The following is a 20,746-nucleotide window of genomic DNA, read 5'->3' as shown; positions in this document are numbered from 1 at the left end:
GGTCTTCTGAATGTACCGTAGAATCCATTTTACAGCTTGCCAATGTCCTTTACCAGGATTATGCATAAATCTGCTCACAATACCAACTGCATGTGAAATGTCAGGCCTTGTACACACCATTGCATACATCAAGCTACCCACTGCATTTGAATACGGAACTTGTAACATGTATTCTCGTTCTGCATCTGTTGAAGGAAATAATTGTGCAGAAAGCTTGAAATGAGAAGCCAACGGGGTACTTACAGGTTTTGTCTGCTCAGTCATACCAAACTGCTGTAGTACCTTCTTCAAATATTGCTTCTGAGACAAGCTTACTTTGCCACGAGCTCTATCTCTGCATATCTCCATGCCAAGAATCTTCTTAGCTTCACCCAGATCTTTCATCTCAAACTCTTGGTTGAGTTGAGTTTTCAACTTCTCTATCTCATCTTTGCTCTTCGATGCTATTAGCATATCATCGACATACAATAGCAAATAAATGAAAGATCCTTCTTGTAGCTTCCGAAAATACACACAATGATCAAATTTATTTCTTGTGTACCTTTGCCCTTTCATAAATTGATCAAATCGCTTGTACCACTGCCTCGGAGATTGTTTCAACCCATAAAGCGACTTTGTCAATTTGCAAACCCAATTTTCTTTTCCAACAACCTTGTATCCATCTGGCTGAGTCATGTAGATTTCCTCTTCCAAATTACCGTGTAAAAATGCAGTTTTTACATCAAGTTGAACTAGTTCAAGATCAAATTGCGCAACCATGGCTAGCAAAATTCGAATAGACGAATGTTTCACAACTAGAGAAAATACCTCATTGTAGTCTATTCCTTCCTTCTGAGCGTAACCCTTCGCTACCAATCTAGCCTTGTATCGAATTTCATTTTTACGAGGAAATCCTTCCTTTTTTGCATATACTCATTTGCACCCAATTGCCTTTTTTTCCTTGGGCAGTGTAACTAACTCCCAAGTTTCATTTTTGTGAAGAGACTACATTTCTTCGTTCATTGCTTTCTTCCACTGTATACTTTCTGGATTACTTACTGCTTCTCTATAAGTGGAAGGAACATCATCATCTACAATTGAAAGTGCATAGACCACCATATCAACAAAGCGAGCAGGTCTGCGAATCTCTCTGTGTGGCCTTCTATATGCAATTGAATCATGTTGTTGTGAAGGTTCCTGGGTCAGAACCTCTTCATCATTTTCTGTCGATGGAGAATCACTATCCATCTCATCGACACCAGCTGGATTAGCTTTAACTTTTTCAAACTCCACCTGCTGCAAAGTGTTACTGGTCTTGTCATCCTCTTGAGAATCTTTTTGTTTCAACATGGTTGATTCATCAAAAGTTACATCTCTGCTGAAAATAATCTTCTTTGTTATAGGACACCAAAGACGATATCATTTTACTCCACCAGTTATACCCATGAACAATGCTTTCTTTGCTCTTGGGTCTAACTTAGATTCTTTTACATGATAATAAGCAGTGGAACCAAAAACATGTAAAGAATTATAATCAGTAGCAGGTTTACCAGTCCACATCTCCATGGGTGTTCTGCCCTCAATTGCAGATGATGGCAAACGGTTGATTAGATGGCACGCATAGACAACTGCCTCAGCCCAAAACTCTTTGCCCAATCCAGCATTGGACAACATACACCGAACTTTCTCCAGTATAGTCCGGTTCATGCGTTCTGCCACCCCATTCTGTTGTGGTGTATCTCGAACAGTGAAATGTCATACAATACCCTCATCTTGGCATATTTGAAAAAATGGATCATTCTTGTACTCACCACCATTGTCTAAGCGAAATCTTTTGATCTTTCGACCAGTCTGAGTCTCGACCATTTTCTTCCATTTCAGAAATATGCCGAAAACTTCATTTTTGTTCTTCATCAAATACACCCACACTTTTCTTGAATAATCATCAACAAAAGTAACAAAATAGTGCATACCTCCCAAAGAAGCTGTTTTGGTAGGTCTCCACACATCACTGTGAACATAGTCCAGAATTCCTTTTGTATCGTGAATTGCTGAACCAAACTTTACCCTTGTCTGCTTGCCCATAACACAATGTTCACAAAATTCTAATTTGCAAGAATTTGTACCTTTCAATAAGCCTTGCTTCGCTAAAGTCTGCAAAGCTTTTTCACCAGCATGTCCCAAATGCATATGCCATAACTTGGTTGCTTCTGAATTTGCATCTTTTTCAGAAACTGTTGATGCTGATCCAATAACTGCACTTCCTTGGAAATAGTACAAGTTATTTCTTCTTGTGTCTTTCATTACCGTCAGCGCCCCAACTACTATCTTCAACAATCCATCTCTTAAAGTGATTGTGAGCCCTTTAGATTCTAGGACTCCTAATGAGATGAGATTTTTCTTCAAGCTTGGTACATAGCGAACATCTGTCAAAACTTGGTTTGAGCCATCATGATTCTTTAATTGGATTGTACCTATTCCCATGGTTTTACAAGCATTGTCATTGCCCATAAAAACAACTCCACCGTCTAGTTCCTTGAAGTTAGAAAACCAGCCCTTGTTAGGACACATATGATAAATACAACCTGAATCCAAAATCCACTCATCTGAGTGACATATCAATGTCATGCCAACCAGACTAAAGTCTAACTCCTCATCATGCTCTGCTACACATGCATCAGAAGTAGCCTTGCCCTTTTGTAACTTAGGACAATTCTTTTTCCAATGCCCTTTCTCACGACAAAAAGCACATTCATCTTTGGTAGGTCTCCCTTTAGACTTGTTCCTTTTTCCAGGTTTGCGGCTTTGTGAACGACCTCTCGCTGTCAGTGCTTCTGCAACTGTATCTCTGTGATCCTTTCTATCTTTCTTTCTGGTCTCAGAGTTGTACAATGCACTGCATACAGCATCGAATGTGACACTGTCCTTCCCATGAAGCAAAGTAGTTGTGAGATGATCATATATCATCAGGAAGGGAATTCAATAACAACAATGCCTTATCTTCATCTTCAAATCTCTCATCCAGATTTAGCAAATCTGCTAATATCTTGTTGAATGAGTTCACGTGGTCATTCATTGACATGGCATGTGTATATGTAAATCGATAGAGTTTCTTTTTCATATAAAGCCTATTTTCAAGACTTTTCTTCCAGTGTCTCCCACAATTTCTTTGCCGATGTCTCCCTCATGACAGAGTATTTCTGATCTTTAGCCAGACATAGGCGAATAGTACCACATGCCTGTCTATTGATTTTTATCCACTCCTTGTCATCCATCACGTCAGGCTTTTCTTCAAGAGCAACGTCCAACTCTTGTTGACATAAGACATCCAACACCTCACATTGCCACATACCAAAATTATTGGTACCATCAAATTTCTCCACTTCAAACTTTGCATTAGTCACAGTAGTTCTCGCTGATGAAGACGACGACGATGCCTCTGCCATCCTTTTTATCTCAAATGATCAGTTTCTTCAACAACTATTTACACTTAAAAAACAGCCTCTATGATGTTTATTTCGCGTGAATAAATGCACCAGGAAAGTTCCCAGGAGACTGGACGGGAACTCGGTCCCAATTAAAAACCAGAATCCTTAGACTCTTATCGCCTTTGTTGACAGAACTTTCCTAGACATGCAAAAATACACACTACTTACAATAGACCGTCTCCTAAGTATAAATGATTGTCTCCACCGTATTTGTGAACAGTACTATATATAGGAATAGTACTGTATACGTGAACAGTACCGTATACGTGAATAGTACCGTATCCCCCCAAGTACGAACCGTCGGCTCTGATACCACTTGTTGCGGAAACGTGGGTTGAGCAATTACTAATACTGCAACTTCTGGAGAAATATAAATGTGGTGATAAACAAATGCAAAGAAAATAGGACACAATAAATTACGTGGTTCGGCGTAATGCCTACGTCCACGGGCAAAAATTGGAAGATAATTTTACTAACAAATTGGAATTTACAAAAGTGGGAAAAACTCACAAAACCCACAACCCCAATACACCCAAATAGAACCTCACTAGAACACTCAAGTGGAAGCTCTCTCAAATTCTCTCAAACAACTTACTTGCAATTGCTCTCTACTTCTCTCTAATTGGGATGATTTAACAAATGAGGAATTGCCTTCTATTTATAAGGAAAATGGGGTGCACTATTGCACCAACCCCAACAAAGTTGTCAACATAAATTAGGCACCTACCTTGTGAATTTGTCTTCAAATTTGCTTCTCCAAAGTTGAATGCATGCACGGCCACAACTTGTCAAATATTTGTGCCACCAACCTCCAATTTGTCAAGAAAAAACCGTGTGAAAATAAGCTTTGTGGGCTGACTTTTCAACAACGTATCTGTCTGTCGAAACATGCATTTGTTAGTGAATGATGAAACTTGAAATATAACTTATCCTTTGAGAATTACAAATTGTAAGATGTATGATTGATCAGTTTGAAACCACGATGCTTCTTCTTTATGTTATTGTATGATCTAATTCTAGCATCGGCACGGCTGGTACGGTACGTAGAACGTATGATTTGTGTTTAAAAAAATAGCTTACAACATATTTAATATGGTTTGTGTTTCGTTGTGTTTGCTTTGTCGAAATTTTGAGCTGAGGAAGACCAAGATCATGTGTTGTACAGGTTCTCTTTTGCACAAATAATTTGGTGTTGGCTTGGCAGTACTAGTGCCCTCTGCTTCAGCATTTAGTGCGAAACACGGTCTCCCTTTCTTTCTTTAAAGCTCAGGGTTCGGGAAATTATCTGGTGCTCTCCTCCAACTGGTTGGGTTACGGCCAATTTTGACGGCAGGATGACTTTAATTAGAGCCAGGAAAATGGGTCATCGGTCTAGTGACGAATCAACATACGACCAGTGGAGGAAGCTTTGCTGGAAAAATAAAAAATAAAAAAAAGTTCTAAAAACTAAGGAAAAATTACTTTGATTTTTAATTAGCGCCCATTAAATCTATAATTTCAAAAACCCATAAAAGTTAAGGGCCTGTTTGGTATTATTTTTTAATTTGTATTTTCTAAGAATAAAAACGAAAATAAAAATGGTGTTTTGCAGTTACTGTATTTCGAATTTAAATATGCGTCTGGTATCATTTTCTATATCCTATATTTTAAAACTGAAAACAGTAATATGCGTTTGGTAGACACAGTTAAAAATGATAAAAACAGAGAATATACGTTTGGTAATGCTTTTTTCAAAAGCAATTTTTACTAAAAAATTTAACTAATACATACACAAACATACCATGGGCATTAAGCAACTCTACCTAATCAGTAACTTTTTGTTCTTTTTTTAACAATTGTTAGTTTGCCCAAAAATTGTTAATTTTAAAATTTTAAAAAATTGATATAAAATGTTAATTGGTATCAATATTATTATTAGGTATAAATTTATTATTAATATAATGTTAATTATATGATTTATATATGTGTTATCATTATAATGTACTGCCAACAAATAATAAGAAATGTAATGGTCAATCTCAATCCATGTGAAAATGACGGATGAATCCATAAATTTTTTTTTTTGTTTTGTTCGCCCAATTAAATGCAAAATCGACGGCATGCTTCGAGCAATCATTCAAAACGAAAAATAGATTCGATCGGTTAAGCAGAAAATGAAATTAAGCCCTCCTTAAAGCAGAGCAGAGATGCAGCAGCAACGGCCGCACCACCACCAGTCGGGACGGAGTCGAGACGCAGCAGCAGCAGCACCAATCAATCCTCAACAGAGATGCAGCAGTATCAGTCGATCCACCATGGCCGAAGCAGAGCAGAGACGCACCACCACCACCACCACTAGTCGAGATGGAGCTGAGACGCAGTAGCAGTAGCTGATTTTGGTTGGAGAACTATCACGGAGAGAAAGAGAGCTGTGGATGAGAGACATGAGAGAGAGGTGTATTTTGATCGGGTTTTGTTTTGTGATTTATTCTAAAATTTGGTTTGTGATTCACTGAGAACGTGTTAAACACGTTCTCAATTTTATAACTGTAAATGGAAATCTGAATTATTTGTTTTACAGTTTATTTTTTGAATTCAGCGTACCGAACGGGTATTACATTTAAACTCCAAAAACGAAAATGAAAATAAGCCCTTCAAAATGATACCAAACGGTTTAATTATAAAATAACTCGTATAGATGATTTTACTATCATTTAATTTAGCCTCAATCAATTGAAAAAACCTCCATTAACTTATAAATCCATAAAATTTCAGTTTCCACATCTAATGATGTGTAATTTAGCCCCAATAAATCTTTTTTTGGATTCATCACTGACTGACACATATTCATTTGTGTGAACTGAATATCATATCAAATTGCGGCTAATCCAACACGATCCGTTTAATAATCAAGTAATCATGTCACCCGATAGGATACAACCTAATAACCCACTTAATATCTATATATTTAACAAGATTTACATCAAACATCACACAATATTTTTTACAAATTGATTATGTATCACATATAATTCTCAAATGCAGATGTGCTCACACGAATTTTCATGTGGATATGCACTTTTACAATTTTGTAGAATATTTTATGATGTTGTAAAACTTTTGCAAGAACATACAAGTGTCTGTCCACGTGAAATTTCTTGCCGACATCTGCATCTAAGAAGCTATATATTCGTGAGCACGCATGTGTGTAAATAATATAATATATTAATATGAGAAAATACAATAATAATAGACCTACAAACAGTTTTACACAAATCAATGTGGCATGAAGAGATTGACTAAAAAATTATAACAATTATTTTTTCAGTTATGTGAACCCATGATGGTTTTATGTAACCAATCTCATATATGTCTACCAAAAATATCACATAGTTACATGTTCATTGTTAAAAAATAAAAATAAAATAAAAGAGAGAGATAAAGAGAGAATTTTTATTTTAATTGGTGGCAATGTAAGTTTTATCTATTAGTAGTAATTTTTTTCAATTAGCATCAATTTAGATTTTTATCAAGGTAGTAACGTTAAGTTTACGTTCCTTTAATTTTATTTAGCATAATTAAAAATGTATTCTTACAATTTTTGTAGACGTCAAAAAGGTCATATTTTAATGGGCCTTGTTATAGGGTTCCGATTGACACAATACGATTATCTTTTTTATAATCTTATTATTAAGAACTTGAACGCTAACTTTACATGGAAAAAAAAAATTGTGTTGACTCGAATCCATCCTATTTAATAATCACATCAAATTTGACGACCCAAACTCATGTATTCAAATTATATTCATGTTAGGTGAATGGGTTGTGTCAAATTTTTCTAGCTCTAACTTCAACACTAGATGAACTAGATAGTTGCCTAAGACCTGAAATTTTAAAAAGCCCTCAAGTTTGATTATTTATTTATTAATACACTAATTACTAATCATTATTCTTTACAATTTCATAGATTTGTTTAAGTTATGTTTATAGGAAATCCTAATTTTAGGCATCTCCCTATTATTACTCTCATTCATAATCATCTAAAAGAATTTTTTTGCACAAATTCTATATTTGATAATATAAGATTTATTGTTAAAAAATAAATATTTGATCATCTTCACAGTCTAATTAATGATTTTAACTGTTAATTTCTTATTTTGCTAATCTTTCCAAGGAAAAAATTTAAATGCTTTCACTTTCCAAAAGAAAAAAATACTATATTAAAATTATGTACCTTAGAATTGACTGTTTGTATTCCTTCAAACTCGAACGAAAACCTCAAAATCAGTATACATTGAATCAACAATAATATCAATTAAAAAATTTCTTGCTCGTTGAACAATAATCTCGATTAAAAAATTTCATGCTCTTTTCTCTAGAAAGAAAATTATTCTCTATGAAATCTATTTCCATAATCTAATCATCATATTTATCTCAACTAGTCAATTTTTTCAGGTGTTATCACTCTAGTTGTACAGTGTAAAACTATTGTTATTTTTTACGAATTTTTTTTATATTAACGTATAGCTCGAATATATTTTGAACTATTTTATATTTCTTTGACAGTCGATGTTATTGAATGTATGAAGGCATAAAAAAAAATTTTTTTTGCCTAAGATCATGAATTCTTGGAGCCGGGCCTGTCTGATGGTATAGCTAAGAGTAACCTTGATTTATTAGATTGTTATGGGATTTTTACGGGCCTTGTTGGTGGTTTTTATTGGGTTGTTTTACTGCTCTATTGAGTGATGTGACTAAAGATGACAAATAAATCTGAATCTAACTCACATCCGCAAAGAGGTAGATTTGGAAAAATCTTGATTCACATAATAAATAATGTGCACCTAGATGTAAAAATTTAGGATCCATACGAATTTGGATGCACTTGCATCCGAAAAATTGAACATTCAATTTGTATTTTTTTTTAAAATAAATTAAATAAAAATAAAATCTATATAAGAGAACACAAACTCTAAGCTAAAAACTCATTACACATAAATATTGTAATACACCCAAGTACCTATAACTATTAGTTTAGAATATTTTAGATTTGTTTAGTATTGGATGATTATTATTTTAAAAAATATAGTTAAAATATAGTAAATTTACATATAAATATTTTTAATGTGTGAACTTAGATACCCGTAATTAGGGGTGGCCAAATACGGGTTCGAATGAACCCGATTGAATTTCAGGTTAATCAGATTGGGAAAAATGCAACCCGAATTTAACTCAAACATATAATTTGACCTGATCCGATCTAAAATAAATTTAGATTGGATCGAGTCAGATCGATAATTTATGTTTGTTTGTGCTTTTATTTCTTCATATTTTCAGATTAAATCAGGTGACCCGATCCAATCATGATCGGTTAAGATCGATTTGGATTAGGTCATTTGTCCACCCCTACCCGTAATATCTGCCTAGAATCTGCACGAACATTACCCTCATCTGAATCCATAATAAATAATCATGATTCAAATGTAGATTCGGATCCAAATTTTACTATCCCTAGACGTGGCTTTGTTTAAGGTAGAAATTGTGGTTGTGATTTATGTTATTGAGAGGCTCTTGCTCGTTGTTGGCATTCTTTGTGGATTGAGTGTGATTTTTCGTCCCATTAAATTTATTAAAAAATAGGCTTAAAATAGAAAATGAGAAAGATAATGAAAAAAGGTCCCCACCCACCTACTATCATCCCTCCGTCCTATTAGGTTATTTTTTCTATTACTTTGATTAACAAGTTGGCTTAATTTATTAAATGATGTTCATATAATGACGAATTGGGAATATTTCTCACAAATGAAAATATAGGTTGGATAAGATGGGTTCCAAGAAGCAATTCTAATTTGACACAAGTGTTAGCAATCTAGTTGATTTGACACCACAAAAGAGAATTAGATAGGGAATTTTCCTAAGTTACATTTGTTGTAACTTATAATTCAATTAAAACATGCAAAAATAAGTAACGTGAGAGATGGGGCTTGTAGACCAGTGTGTGGTCTTTACATTTGTTTTAACTAGAATGTATGTTACAACAAATGTAACGTAGCAGGACCCATAGATAGGACATATAGTTAGTCACACGTTAGCACTGAATCATACGATCTTATCATATCATGCACAAGGACAAACTGCAGTTGATCTACTTTACCAAAGATATTATTGTATTTGAGGAGAGCATGTGAATGTAAATATAGCTATGTGAATATTGCAAGAATTTCTTAATAAAAAGACCTTGCACTTTTCAAATTTGTGAAAATATCCCATCTGAATTTTAAAACTTTGAAAATGCCTCACAAAATTTTGGAAAGTTCTGATTTCCCTTCTCCAAAAATCCCAACGCTCTACAATTTGATTCGTTATTTTGATTTTATAAAAACGGATTATTCATTAAGATAATTAATAACTCACAATAAATAAATCAAAAGGAGACATTCTCTTCTTTTTTTTTTTGTATTTTTTTTAAAAAAGATTGAGAGTAGACAAAGACCAAATAAATTTTTTTAATGTTTGCCTTCAAATTCAAGCAATCAATAAAATAAAAATGTTTTTAAATGACTAAAACAGTTCCTTGAGGCCTATTTTTAGTGCTTCTTCTTCAAAAACAAACAGCTAATAAATCATGCATCATTTTGAAAACATGAAATCAGCTATAACAATTGTAATGAGTAGAAATATAGTAAATGAATATTATAGTTGTAGTCATAGGCGGTGCCACGTTGGGACACCCTAACTTTTCAAAATTTACAAATTTAATTTAATATTTACCTTATTTACCATAAAAGTCCCTATTAAAATTAAAAAATAATCAAAATATTAAGTATTTATGTTTAACTTTCAACCCACAAAGAAATTGTTATTTTGAGATTCGTTGCACGGTAACTCTCCTCACACACAAAAAAAAAAAATAGAAATTATTTTATCTTATTGAATTTATCAAAATGATTTTTCTTCAATGAATCTTATGATACTTAAAATTTAATTTGATGTTTATATTACATAGGTGGGTTCTAATAACAAATTTTCAAAATTGAAAGAGATTGATAGGCTAATAAGAAAAATAGTTCATACTAAAAAAGATAAATTGTATTCATGAATTTGTTTATTGATAGCATTAGCATTGAATTTACTAGTTTTCATGACTACAATAGTAAAAGAAATTTTCAACTATGAATTTTGTGAAAAATCGTTTGTGAAATCAGATTAGAGATTAATAATTGAGTAATGTTATTATTACACATGTAGAAAAAAATTTATTTTGTATTCTTGATGATAAATTTATTTTTTAACGTTTTTAACATATGAAAACACGTCGATATCAATTATAAATGTATTGAATATATTAGTGAATTTTTATTTTTGATACTTGTTATCTATTGACCTTTTTTAAATTACAATATTATTTAAACTTAGTCCCTGCTAAGTTTAATTTCTGGCACCGCCACTGGTTGTAGTCATATTTATTATTTCTAAATCTTGAAAATTGTATCAAATTTTGTGACCATGTCCCTGATTGTGATTATCTACAACTTTTGCTACAGTTTTTAATTTTATATTCCAGGACCTTGAATTAGAAGACATAACAATCTTCGGATACTTCGATGTGTCAAAAAGGAATGCATTTACAACGTAAGATATATATAATCATCACGATCTTCAGTTCAGTAAAGCAAGTTACCGGCACTTTAAACTTGCAAAACTATCAGCATTCCCTACTGCTGCTTGGCTCATTATGTTAATTGTTTTGCTTATTTTCGGATCAAATGATTCTATGGTCTGGGAACACTAATAATGGCACTTTGTTAAATAAATGCCTGGTTTTTACGATATTAATCCACCTGCATGTGCGTACCCTAAATAATTAACAAAAATGGATTGAAAACTAAAGATGGTGAATTGAAAACTAAAGCACAGAGGACAAAGATCAAAATAAGAGAGTTGAAACGAGCCATTAATGTGGGTTAATGTGGAACAAATTTAGATATATACTATAATTTTGAGGATGAGTTTAAGTTAACAAATTAGTACACGGGATAATGAGTATCAGTAGTAATATATATATGGCTCTGAGAAAGGAAAGGCGTGAGGGTAAAGTACTAAGTTTAATTAGCTGGTAGCTCAAGTTGACAATTTTAAAATTTTGGAAAGTTATAATTTGGGTTAGGTACATATGCACTACGCAGCCGGCGGCCAGTAATGTAGCTAGTAAGAACTGGATTAATTGCATCCATGCTTGCATGATAATTCTCCTATTGTTGCCGGCAAATTCCTAGAATTTTCAAACATATCAACAATTAAAACTCATTTTTGCTCCTTTCATTGAGTCAATTGATAAGATCTTTTGGATTTTTTTGGAACATTGCATGCATGTTGTAAGACATTGTGTAACTAGTTGTCACGAGATGAGTGTAATGCACAGCAACCCTATATGGCATTTAGACAACTTTTAGTACAAAAGTTGCTAAATAAGCCTTTCGATTAGGGATGGCAAAAGTTGGGTTCGGGTCCGGATTTGGCCTTCCCAGTTCCAGACCCAGATACCGTTTTCATTATATCGGACTCGGATGTTAACTTGGTTTTCTTGCATCTGGGTCCGGTCCAGGTTAAACCCGGAAAAATCCGAGTTTTCAGATTCTGGGTTTTGAACCCGGATCAATAAGAGCAGTTTGAAAAAGAAAAAAAAAAGAGTTTTATCCCATCACATGAACCATAAAATTTAAGAATTAACATGATATACAAAGTCATAAAATTAAAAATCCATCATGTTGGTCAATCACATACTTATTCGAAGTCAAAAAAATGCCATCCAAAAAGAAAAAAAAAAGTCGAAAAAATGAGTAATTGCAAAAGCTTTTGAAGTAGGAAAAGTTTTCCAGCAGGAGAAACACATAAGACAGCACATGAGGAAGAAAGTATAACTCTTTCATTTTTTTCCCAATCTGAGTAGTTTTGTGGGCAATTTCGCAAATCAGTTCAATTTCGCAAGTCGGCCGTGATCGACTTTGCCGTATCAGTGTTGTTTTCTCCACAAGCTGATGAAGGTGCGTCTTCAACCATATCATGGCTCGAAATGCGGCAACTGACGATGATGATGATGATGAAAAGAGCTGCGACAATAGCGAAGAACACTGATTTGAGTTGATGAGGAGATGATTTGAAGAGAAAGAAAATGGTTGGCTCTGATTTTGGGCTACGGTGGCTGCGATATACGAGTGAAATTAGGGCACTTGTGTGTTGTGTGTGTGTTTTTCTAATGTTACTATTTATATTAAATATAATTAAAAATAATAAAAATAATATATCCGGGGTTCTGGGTTCCGGATATGCGAGTTAAATCAAACCCGCATTCGAACCCAGATATATCCGGGTTACGAAAAATAATTCTGGATCCGGATTTTATTGCACTATGGTATGGGTTAAACCCGAACCGAATTGTCCAGGTTCGTTCGAGTCCGGGGCGGGTCTGGAAAAAACGGTCATCCCTACTTTCGATCTTCTCAAACTAGCAAAGAAATGATACTTGTGGAAATGCTAGAGAGAAGAGAGTAATATGACTAAATATAATTTTATTACTCATTAAAGAGGAAAAAGAGAGCTTTTTGCAAGAGAGCTTGTGTGTTGTGTGTGTGTGCTGGTGTGGTGGTGTGTGTTGTTGCGCAAAATGGTGAGTGCTCACCCCTATTTATAGAGTTGGGTGCTAACTCATGAAGCTTCCTATCAAGTGGGAGTAACTTGCCTAAATATCTAGTTAGGGACTAAAGTACAAAAGTGTAAAAACTTCTAGTAATTTACAAATTGTTAGAGAATTTTAAAATTCAGGCCGAGCATGATTATTTACTAAGTGCACCACGGCTGATTAGTTGTAAAAAGTGGCCCATTGTTGAGCGCACTCTACTGCATAGTGCATCTTGCATGCTTTTATTGAGCGTACCCGCACACGCCAATTTAGCCCCATGACAAGGTGCCTTTAATATGGTTGGATATTTATTGGGCTAGACATATATGTTCGATTTGTGCGTATAATAAAGAGTTGGACTATTGGCACCCCTTGATTAATCTTATAAAACCTCTGTTATATTACAATTACTTTTAAGGACAAATTTAACTATAATTAAACCATTTATATTTTCTTTTACTCCTCATTTTTATTTTGCTTACACAATATAAAATTTTTTATTATCATTAAAATAATTTGAATTTGAGAATTAATCTTCTAAGCCAAAACAAAATTTACAGGTTGGATAAAATTGTATTAAACCCATAAAATATTCATTATTTTCTAAGTATAATGTTTTTCTTATTTTTTCTTTTAGATTTTTTTTAAAAATTAAATAATAAAGAAAGTTTGAAGAGATGAATATAGATATTAAGATTGAAAGAGTGAGAAAATTATTAAAAACTGAAAAATTCATAAATGAAAAGAGTGTTTATTAAAAAAATATTTTTGGTATTATATGAAATATAATTGATAAATGGGTTTTAATAGGATTCTGAAGGGGTGCTAATAGTCCGACTCTATAATAAATTGTTTTGAAAATCGCAATGAAGGATTAAAAAAAGGCCTCCGAGATGTCCATTGAAGTCTTACCAAATTCTGCTGTTTCGAAACTCTAAATTCCATATAGGGTATTTTATAACATTTTTTATAACTTTTTCACTGAGTACTGTAATAAACTTATCATAAAGGTTAAAAATATAGTGGGGAAAACATCATTATCGTCATCACTCATTGTAGTTTTCTTCAATTGGAAAAAGTGTGTGTGAGAATTTTGTATACTACGTGGCATTACATAATTCAATTAGATAAGATTCGTAGATGTGAAGAGTTGGATTAGGTTCTTTCTTGTAATGATGATTACGATAAAACGGCACATAATACTCGACTGTAGAAAATTTTACAGCACGTAACCAATTCATTAAGAATTAGTAGTTCTTATTTAACAAAGACTAATCCCACTCAATGATTTAATGATAAAACCTCCCTTCGGACTCATTTAGGTAGCATTCAAGTCTGCTAGTGTGAATTATGTGGTTGATTTACTTTCAAAAATTTTAAAATATAACAAATAATGCACTTGAACTACGTTTACACTATCATAACTTTAGATTCCTGTTTGATAAAAGATAAAAATAAAATAAAATAAGATACAAATAATATCCAACACATTATAAAAAATAATTAGTGACATATCAATTACAACGGCACACATTATGTAACTACAAAAAGTGAGTAGTTTTAAAAATTTCAATTTTTGGGCCTCTGAGGGTCCAGCCTTAAAAATATTTGCGCACCTGCTTAAACCATAATGAAAAACAGTAAAGAATCAAAACGAACATTCACTATTCTGGAAGTTGGAGTTTGTCAATGAAATTTTTAGATAATATAATAATATACAAATAGATTGTCATGACTCATGACTCAGTATTCCAAAAACAATGTGTTGACGTAAGCAAATGAAGAAGAAAATGTACTGAGATGACAAGTTTCCTCAGTTTTTACAGAGTCACAGATGAACAATTGAAGACTTGGCAAGCCTTCATCGATCTGCTCCGAGCAGGGAAAACAAGACCGGTTCAATAAATCCTCATCTATAAATAGGGTTGCTAACCTTGCAACATTTCTCACCTCGCACTAAACCAATAAGAGTAAGTTCAGAGATTAAACAGAGTGAGATCCTAGCTAATTAAACACAATGAGAAATGTTCAATTTCTTACAGGTTTTGCTCTCTTGATTTTGGCTTCTTCATTGGCCTCTGCCTGTGACCCTAGTCCTCTTCAGGATATCTGTGTAGCCATTGATGAGCCCAAGAACGCAGGTATATTTTTTACGCTTTAATTTTCTCTGTCCTAAAAAATCTTTTAAACTTGTTTATGTATACGTGTACGTTGGTCTCAAATTCACCTTACTAATGAATATTCTGAATTCTTGGACGCAGTCTTTGTCAACGGGAAGTTCTGCAAGGACCCCAAGCTTGCCAGGCCGGGAGATTTCTTCTTATCAGGGCTAGACAAGCCTGGAAACACAGCAAACCGACTTGGCTTCAGTGTAAAAAATGCAAATGTTGACCAAATTCCAGGACTCAACACTCTCGGAATATCAGCAGTCCGTATTGACTATGCACCCTATGGCCAAAACCCTCCTCACACTCACCCTCGTGCCACTGAAATCCTGACGGTTTTGGAAGGAACACTTTATGTTGGTTTTGTGACATCAAACCAGCTAAACAACACACTCATTGCAAAAGTTCTGAAAAAGGGAGATGCTTTCGTGTTTCCAATTGGTTTGATTCACTTCCAGTTCAACATTGGAAAAACAAATGCAGTTGCCATCGCCGCTCTAAGCAGCCAGAATCCTGGTGTCATTACCATTGCAAACTCGGTCTTCGGAGCCAATCCTCCAATCAATCCTGATTTTCTTTCCAAGGCATTCCAGTTGGACGCAGATGTGGTGAAAGATCTTGAGGCCAAGTTCTAAATGTGTAGCTTGTTTGAATAATCTTGCCATTTATACATGTTTCTCGTTCTAATTATTGTCATTATCAGTTAGTTTTGATGTAATAAAGAGATACGTACATGTGTACCTCTCTCAAGTCAGCTTTGTTTGATTTCCTAATGAACCCTTAATTAAATAATGTATTTTTTTTTCAATGTGATCAATGATCTCTTATCTGATCTCGGATTTTTTTTTTCCTGGGGGCCCACAAATAATTAAGTTCTTGGCTGCGTCGAGCTAGATGGCCTTATCGGGGGAGATTTTCAAATTATACATAGATTATCAGAAGGTCTCACAAAAGTCGAAATTATATAAAGTTCTGGGTTATACTAAAAGACAAGATAATCAATGAGCAAGCCTAATCTACGCTGGCTAACCTGTTACACGTACCTGAGAATCGTTCATAATGTTTTTGAGCATTATGAAACATCTGACTGACATGATAGGCCAAAATGAAGATCTGACTGACATGATAAGCCAAAATGAAGATCACCCAAGAAAAATTCCTGCACAAACCATCCACAACTGCCGTTGCTCTCAGACTGAAGCTAATAAAGTTGTACAACTTAAGCCCCTCATGTATTATCACTTTCTACAAACTCTTAAATTGGCAACTTGGCCGGTGAGCTAAATAACTATGGACATGAACACGGTAATTGGTGAACATGCAGACTGATAGAAAGATTCACGTCTAGCCAATAGAAGATGTGTTCGGACTTGCAAACTCTCAATTATTGGTTACCGGAGTCTCAAATTTAGGGCCTAATCAAGGATTCAACAAGTTGAGATGCATTCAAGAGCATGTCATCCTTGCACATCTTAGAAATCACAGTTCTCCATGTATCAAAATCAATAACGTTCCCCTTAATCAGGGTATACAAAACTGTCCACAGAACCTCTACATTCCCTATCTCACACAGCTGACCAACAAATGAATGTATACGAGCAGAACGAGGTACAAAACCCTTAAAAATCATCTCATCCAAAATTAAAGCACCTTCTCCGAACCGCATCCCATCGCATAGCCCATCAAAAAGTATTCTATAGGACACAACATCCGGATTGCAGCCCTGTCTAGGCATATCCTCAAACAAATCTTTTGCTTAACTGCATTTTCCGTCCTTACACAGCCCCCCAAGTATCACATTATAACTAATAGTATTTGCCTTACACCCTTTATGCCCCATTTCATCCAAAATTGTAAACGCTGCTTCAAAATCCTTCTCTTTACAAAACCCACTGATCAATGCATTATATGTCACAGAATTCGGTCTGCACCCACGCTCCTTCATTTCCATTAAAATCCCAGGAACTTCATTCTTCCTTCCCGCCTTAAAAAGCGCACTGATCAATGTAGAATAAATAGCCGCATCCATTTCAATCTTATTTCTCACTATCTCTTCTTTAAATCCAAGTGCCAAACTCAACTCACCAACTGCACAAAGCCCTTTTATCAATGACGCAAAGACTTGTCCATCAGGCTTCACATTATACACTCTCATCATATCCTCCTTCAACTTTAATGCCTCATCTACCCTCAACTCCAAACAAAGACCATAAAGTAACGTCCCAAAAGTCAGCACCGTTGGCTGCAGTCTTTTTTTAAGCATTTCATCAAACACCATCCACGCGTCCTCTAACCTCCGACTTACAACACAACCGTGTATCAATATATTATAACTACAAGCATCTGGGCTAACATATTTCTCCATAAGTTGAAACAACTCCTTCATTCTATCAAGCTTTCCGCACGTTAATAGTGCATTCAACAACGTGTTGAAAGATTTGACCGTCCTTTGAACATTAAAACTCAACATTTCATCAAACACTTGGAGTGCGTGTTCGAGTAATCGCGCACGTCCATAAAAGCTAATAACATTGCAGAAAATTATTTCTTCGGGAATGACGCGGGTGTCATGTTTGAGCTGGTGAAGGATTTGCTGCATTTCGTCAAACATCTTGGCTCGGCCGAGCTTAGTGATGCTAAGGTCATAGTGAAGGAGATTGTAGCGAAAGGGTTTTAATGGAGGGGCTTCGGTGTCATTGGGGTTATGATTAGGGTTTTTGAAGAGTTGCAGAGCGAATTTCGGGTCTTTTTGGAGGCGAAGAAGAGAGGCGAGCCTGAAGGGAGATGTGGGTTTTGCTTTATTCATGTAGTTTTTTTAGATGGGGTGCTGAAACTTGAAAACGCAGTTAATTATTTTTGACCGTTTGTTTAGTCATATGTTCTAAATTTTTATCAGTCGATCACGAAGTTTGAGAGACTCTTTTATCTCACAAATATCATATTTTCCTTTTGCACAGTTAAGATAATAATTTCGTTTTCAAAAAAATTGTACACACATAATCTTGATTTTCTTAAATATAAGAGTGTAATCATTTTCTTAAATATTGACAGTGTAATCAAGACTATTATGTGATTCATTCATTCGTATATAAAAGAGTAATGATACAGCCACAAACTCTTGTACAAACTTATTTTGTACAAATTGATGTGGTATGATAAGATTAGTTGAATGAAAATATAAATTAATAAAAACAAATCATGTGGGCCAAGTGATATTTAATTTAACCAATCTTATTATGCCACATCAGTTTGTACAAAATAAGTTTGTACAAGAGTTTGTGGCTGTATCATTACTCTATATAAAATGGCAAAAATTAAAATCATTAACGTATATACATATGACAAGAATCAAGATCATTATGTCATACATGTATGAAAATAATATTTTACAATACCCAAAGAACTTGTCCGCCCAATATTTTATGTCCTCTTTTAAGCATTTTCATATATATAAATATAAGTAAAGTATTAACGAGAACAAGCAGTTACGTGATTAAAACTCAATTGAAACATTCAACCTATCATGCAATCGAATAAATCATCGGGTCATTGCTAATTTTAATTTTTATTCAATAATCTTAGAGATTCCAAAATTTCATGTGTCATTTATTTATTAGATAATGAATTTCATAACTTCTAAATTTCTTTAACTACTATCTAATGGATAAATGTTACATCAATTAAGACTTAAATTGAGATTTAGATGTTAGGATGCCTAACTCAAAGATTAATGCTACTTGTGCACTTGGTTAAAAACAAAAGATTGTTACTTGTACACGACGACCACATAAATAAATTGAGAAACCTTCCCAGTTTCATCAGAGAAAATTTACATATTGACCTTAATTAAATACTGAATAATATTACACTTTATGATGGTCTCAGTCACTAAAGTCTCTGCAAGTTGAATTCATCAATGAAAATGGATGTTTTACAGGCGGCTCAATCCCAGGAAAATCGTGAAGGAAGTTATGATTCGAGATGATGATGATTATTATTATTTTTTTCTTTTTCTCTTGGCAAATGGATGAGATTCAAATTGAGAAACGTGAAGGTCGGTTTGTAGAACTTCAAATAAAAAAAAAAATTATTGTTAAACGAAAAATATTCTGCATCAGCTGAGAATAGTTACAAAACTTTTAAATTAACTTTTAAATATGAGTTAGCTCTATAACAGACATAAAAAAATTGAAGACAAAATCGGAAACACAAACCAATAGAGTAATGACATGGGTATATATTATGATCAATTAATTTGTCTTTTAATTATTTTTCAAAAACATTAATAAGTAATTAATTTTTGCTTGACCAAGTGGTTTTAAAGAGTTTAAGTTCATTAATTTGACCTGGTCCAATTACCTGCTACCTTTCTGGAGGGCGAAAAAAATTTAAAAAGCGAGGTTTGTACTTTAGTTAATTAATTTTTTTTTCCACGTTGATGCGTGTATCCTTGTCGAGGTAATAATTAATAACAAGTTATAACTAGTCGTGATCCAATTGGAAGGGAAAACTAATTTCCAAGAATATGCAATGATCAAATCAACTAGACCAAAAGCTCTAGACGACCTGGTATTATAGTTTTTAATAAAATCGTTAACTGAAACTTGATGATCAAGTTAAATATTATCAAAACGGGTTGACTGACATAGGTCCATTCTTCACTTATCTGGTTATCTATTATCAAAACGGGTTGACTGACATAGGTCCATTCTTCACTTATCTGGTTATCTTTGAAGACTTAATTTTCTATACAAAGGATTTGTTGCAATTGTACATGTATCAACTTGTTTTCTTGCCTTATTGTTTTGTATTAATTTTTGTGAAAGCTAACAGAGCAGATCATAACAGCAACGGCAGTGGGAAGTCTCTTAGCAGGGGCCATTCTAGGTGTTGCGTTTCAAGAGATGACGGTGGCGATTAAAGAATCAAAGTCAAGGTGCAGCAACTTCAGAGACGCCCTAAACAGCCTTGAAAACACCATCAGCTTGTTAAGTGTTGCGTAAATTAGCAAGTGTACTAGTCGGCACAAGTAATATAATGAAGAGTAGAGTATTGTCCCATAGAGATTGTATATCCTATTAGTTACCGAAATTATTCTAACCCTAATTTATTTAAACAATCGAATAAACGAATTTAGATTAAAATAAAATAAAATAAAATTATTAAAAATTAAATAAAGACGCAGGCAGCAATAGAAATCACCAAGAGATTAAGACACTAGGACATTTGATTTCACCATAACCAATCCAATTTAATCCTCCATCTATGCTATTAAAATTTATTAGCCATGTTGACAGTGAATTTCCCTAATTTATTCAATATCCTCTCTCGAGTAATATCAAAAATATCTCCACATATCAACCCACTATATCTCTATGTGAATTTAAATATGCAAAGATTCATTAAGTTCTATGGAAATTCTTAGATAAAACTGCACGAATCACGTTGGCACATCT

General features: G+C 33.9%; 3 protein-coding genes across 3 annotated transcripts in view; 1 reads left to right on the top strand and 2 right to left on the bottom strand.

Moving 5' to 3' along the window:
* The first annotated feature begins 15,099 nt into the window (after positions 1-15,099).
* LOC102613376 (germin-like protein subfamily 1 member 17) lies at positions 15,100-15,925 on the top strand. Its single transcript, XM_006477816.4, has 2 exons — positions 15,100-15,266; positions 15,387-15,925. Exons 1-2 carry the CDS (start codon positions 15,143-15,145, stop codon positions 15,923-15,925), a joined length of 663 nt encoding a protein of 220 aa, XP_006477879.2. The 5' UTR covers positions 15,100-15,142.
* A 561-nt stretch (positions 15,926-16,486) lies between these two features.
* Positions 16,487-20,746, bottom strand: part of LOC127901373 (putative pentatricopeptide repeat-containing protein At1g53330) — a 42,692-nt gene continuing 38,432 nt past the window's right edge. Inside the window, exon 2 of the mRNA XM_052438522.1 lies at positions 16,487-16,839. The gene's annotated coding sequence lies outside the window, so the exon portion shown is untranslated. The remainder of the gene's footprint in view (positions 16,840-20,746) is intronic.
* On the bottom strand, positions 16,761-18,229 carry LOC107176905 (putative pentatricopeptide repeat-containing protein At1g53330). The gene has a single exon (XM_052438525.1). The coding sequence runs from the start codon at positions 18,094-18,096 to the stop codon at positions 17,047-17,049; it is 1,050 nt and encodes a 349-aa protein (XP_052294485.1). The 5' UTR covers positions 18,097-18,229; the 3' UTR covers positions 16,761-17,046.

This window comes from Citrus sinensis, chromosome 3, assembly GCF_022201045.2.
Source record: "Citrus sinensis cultivar Valencia sweet orange chromosome 3, DVS_A1.0, whole genome shotgun sequence".
Classification (NCBI taxonomy): domain Eukaryota; kingdom Viridiplantae; phylum Streptophyta; class Magnoliopsida; order Sapindales; family Rutaceae; genus Citrus; species Citrus sinensis.
This window is presented reverse-complemented; position numbering and strand designations above follow the sequence as displayed.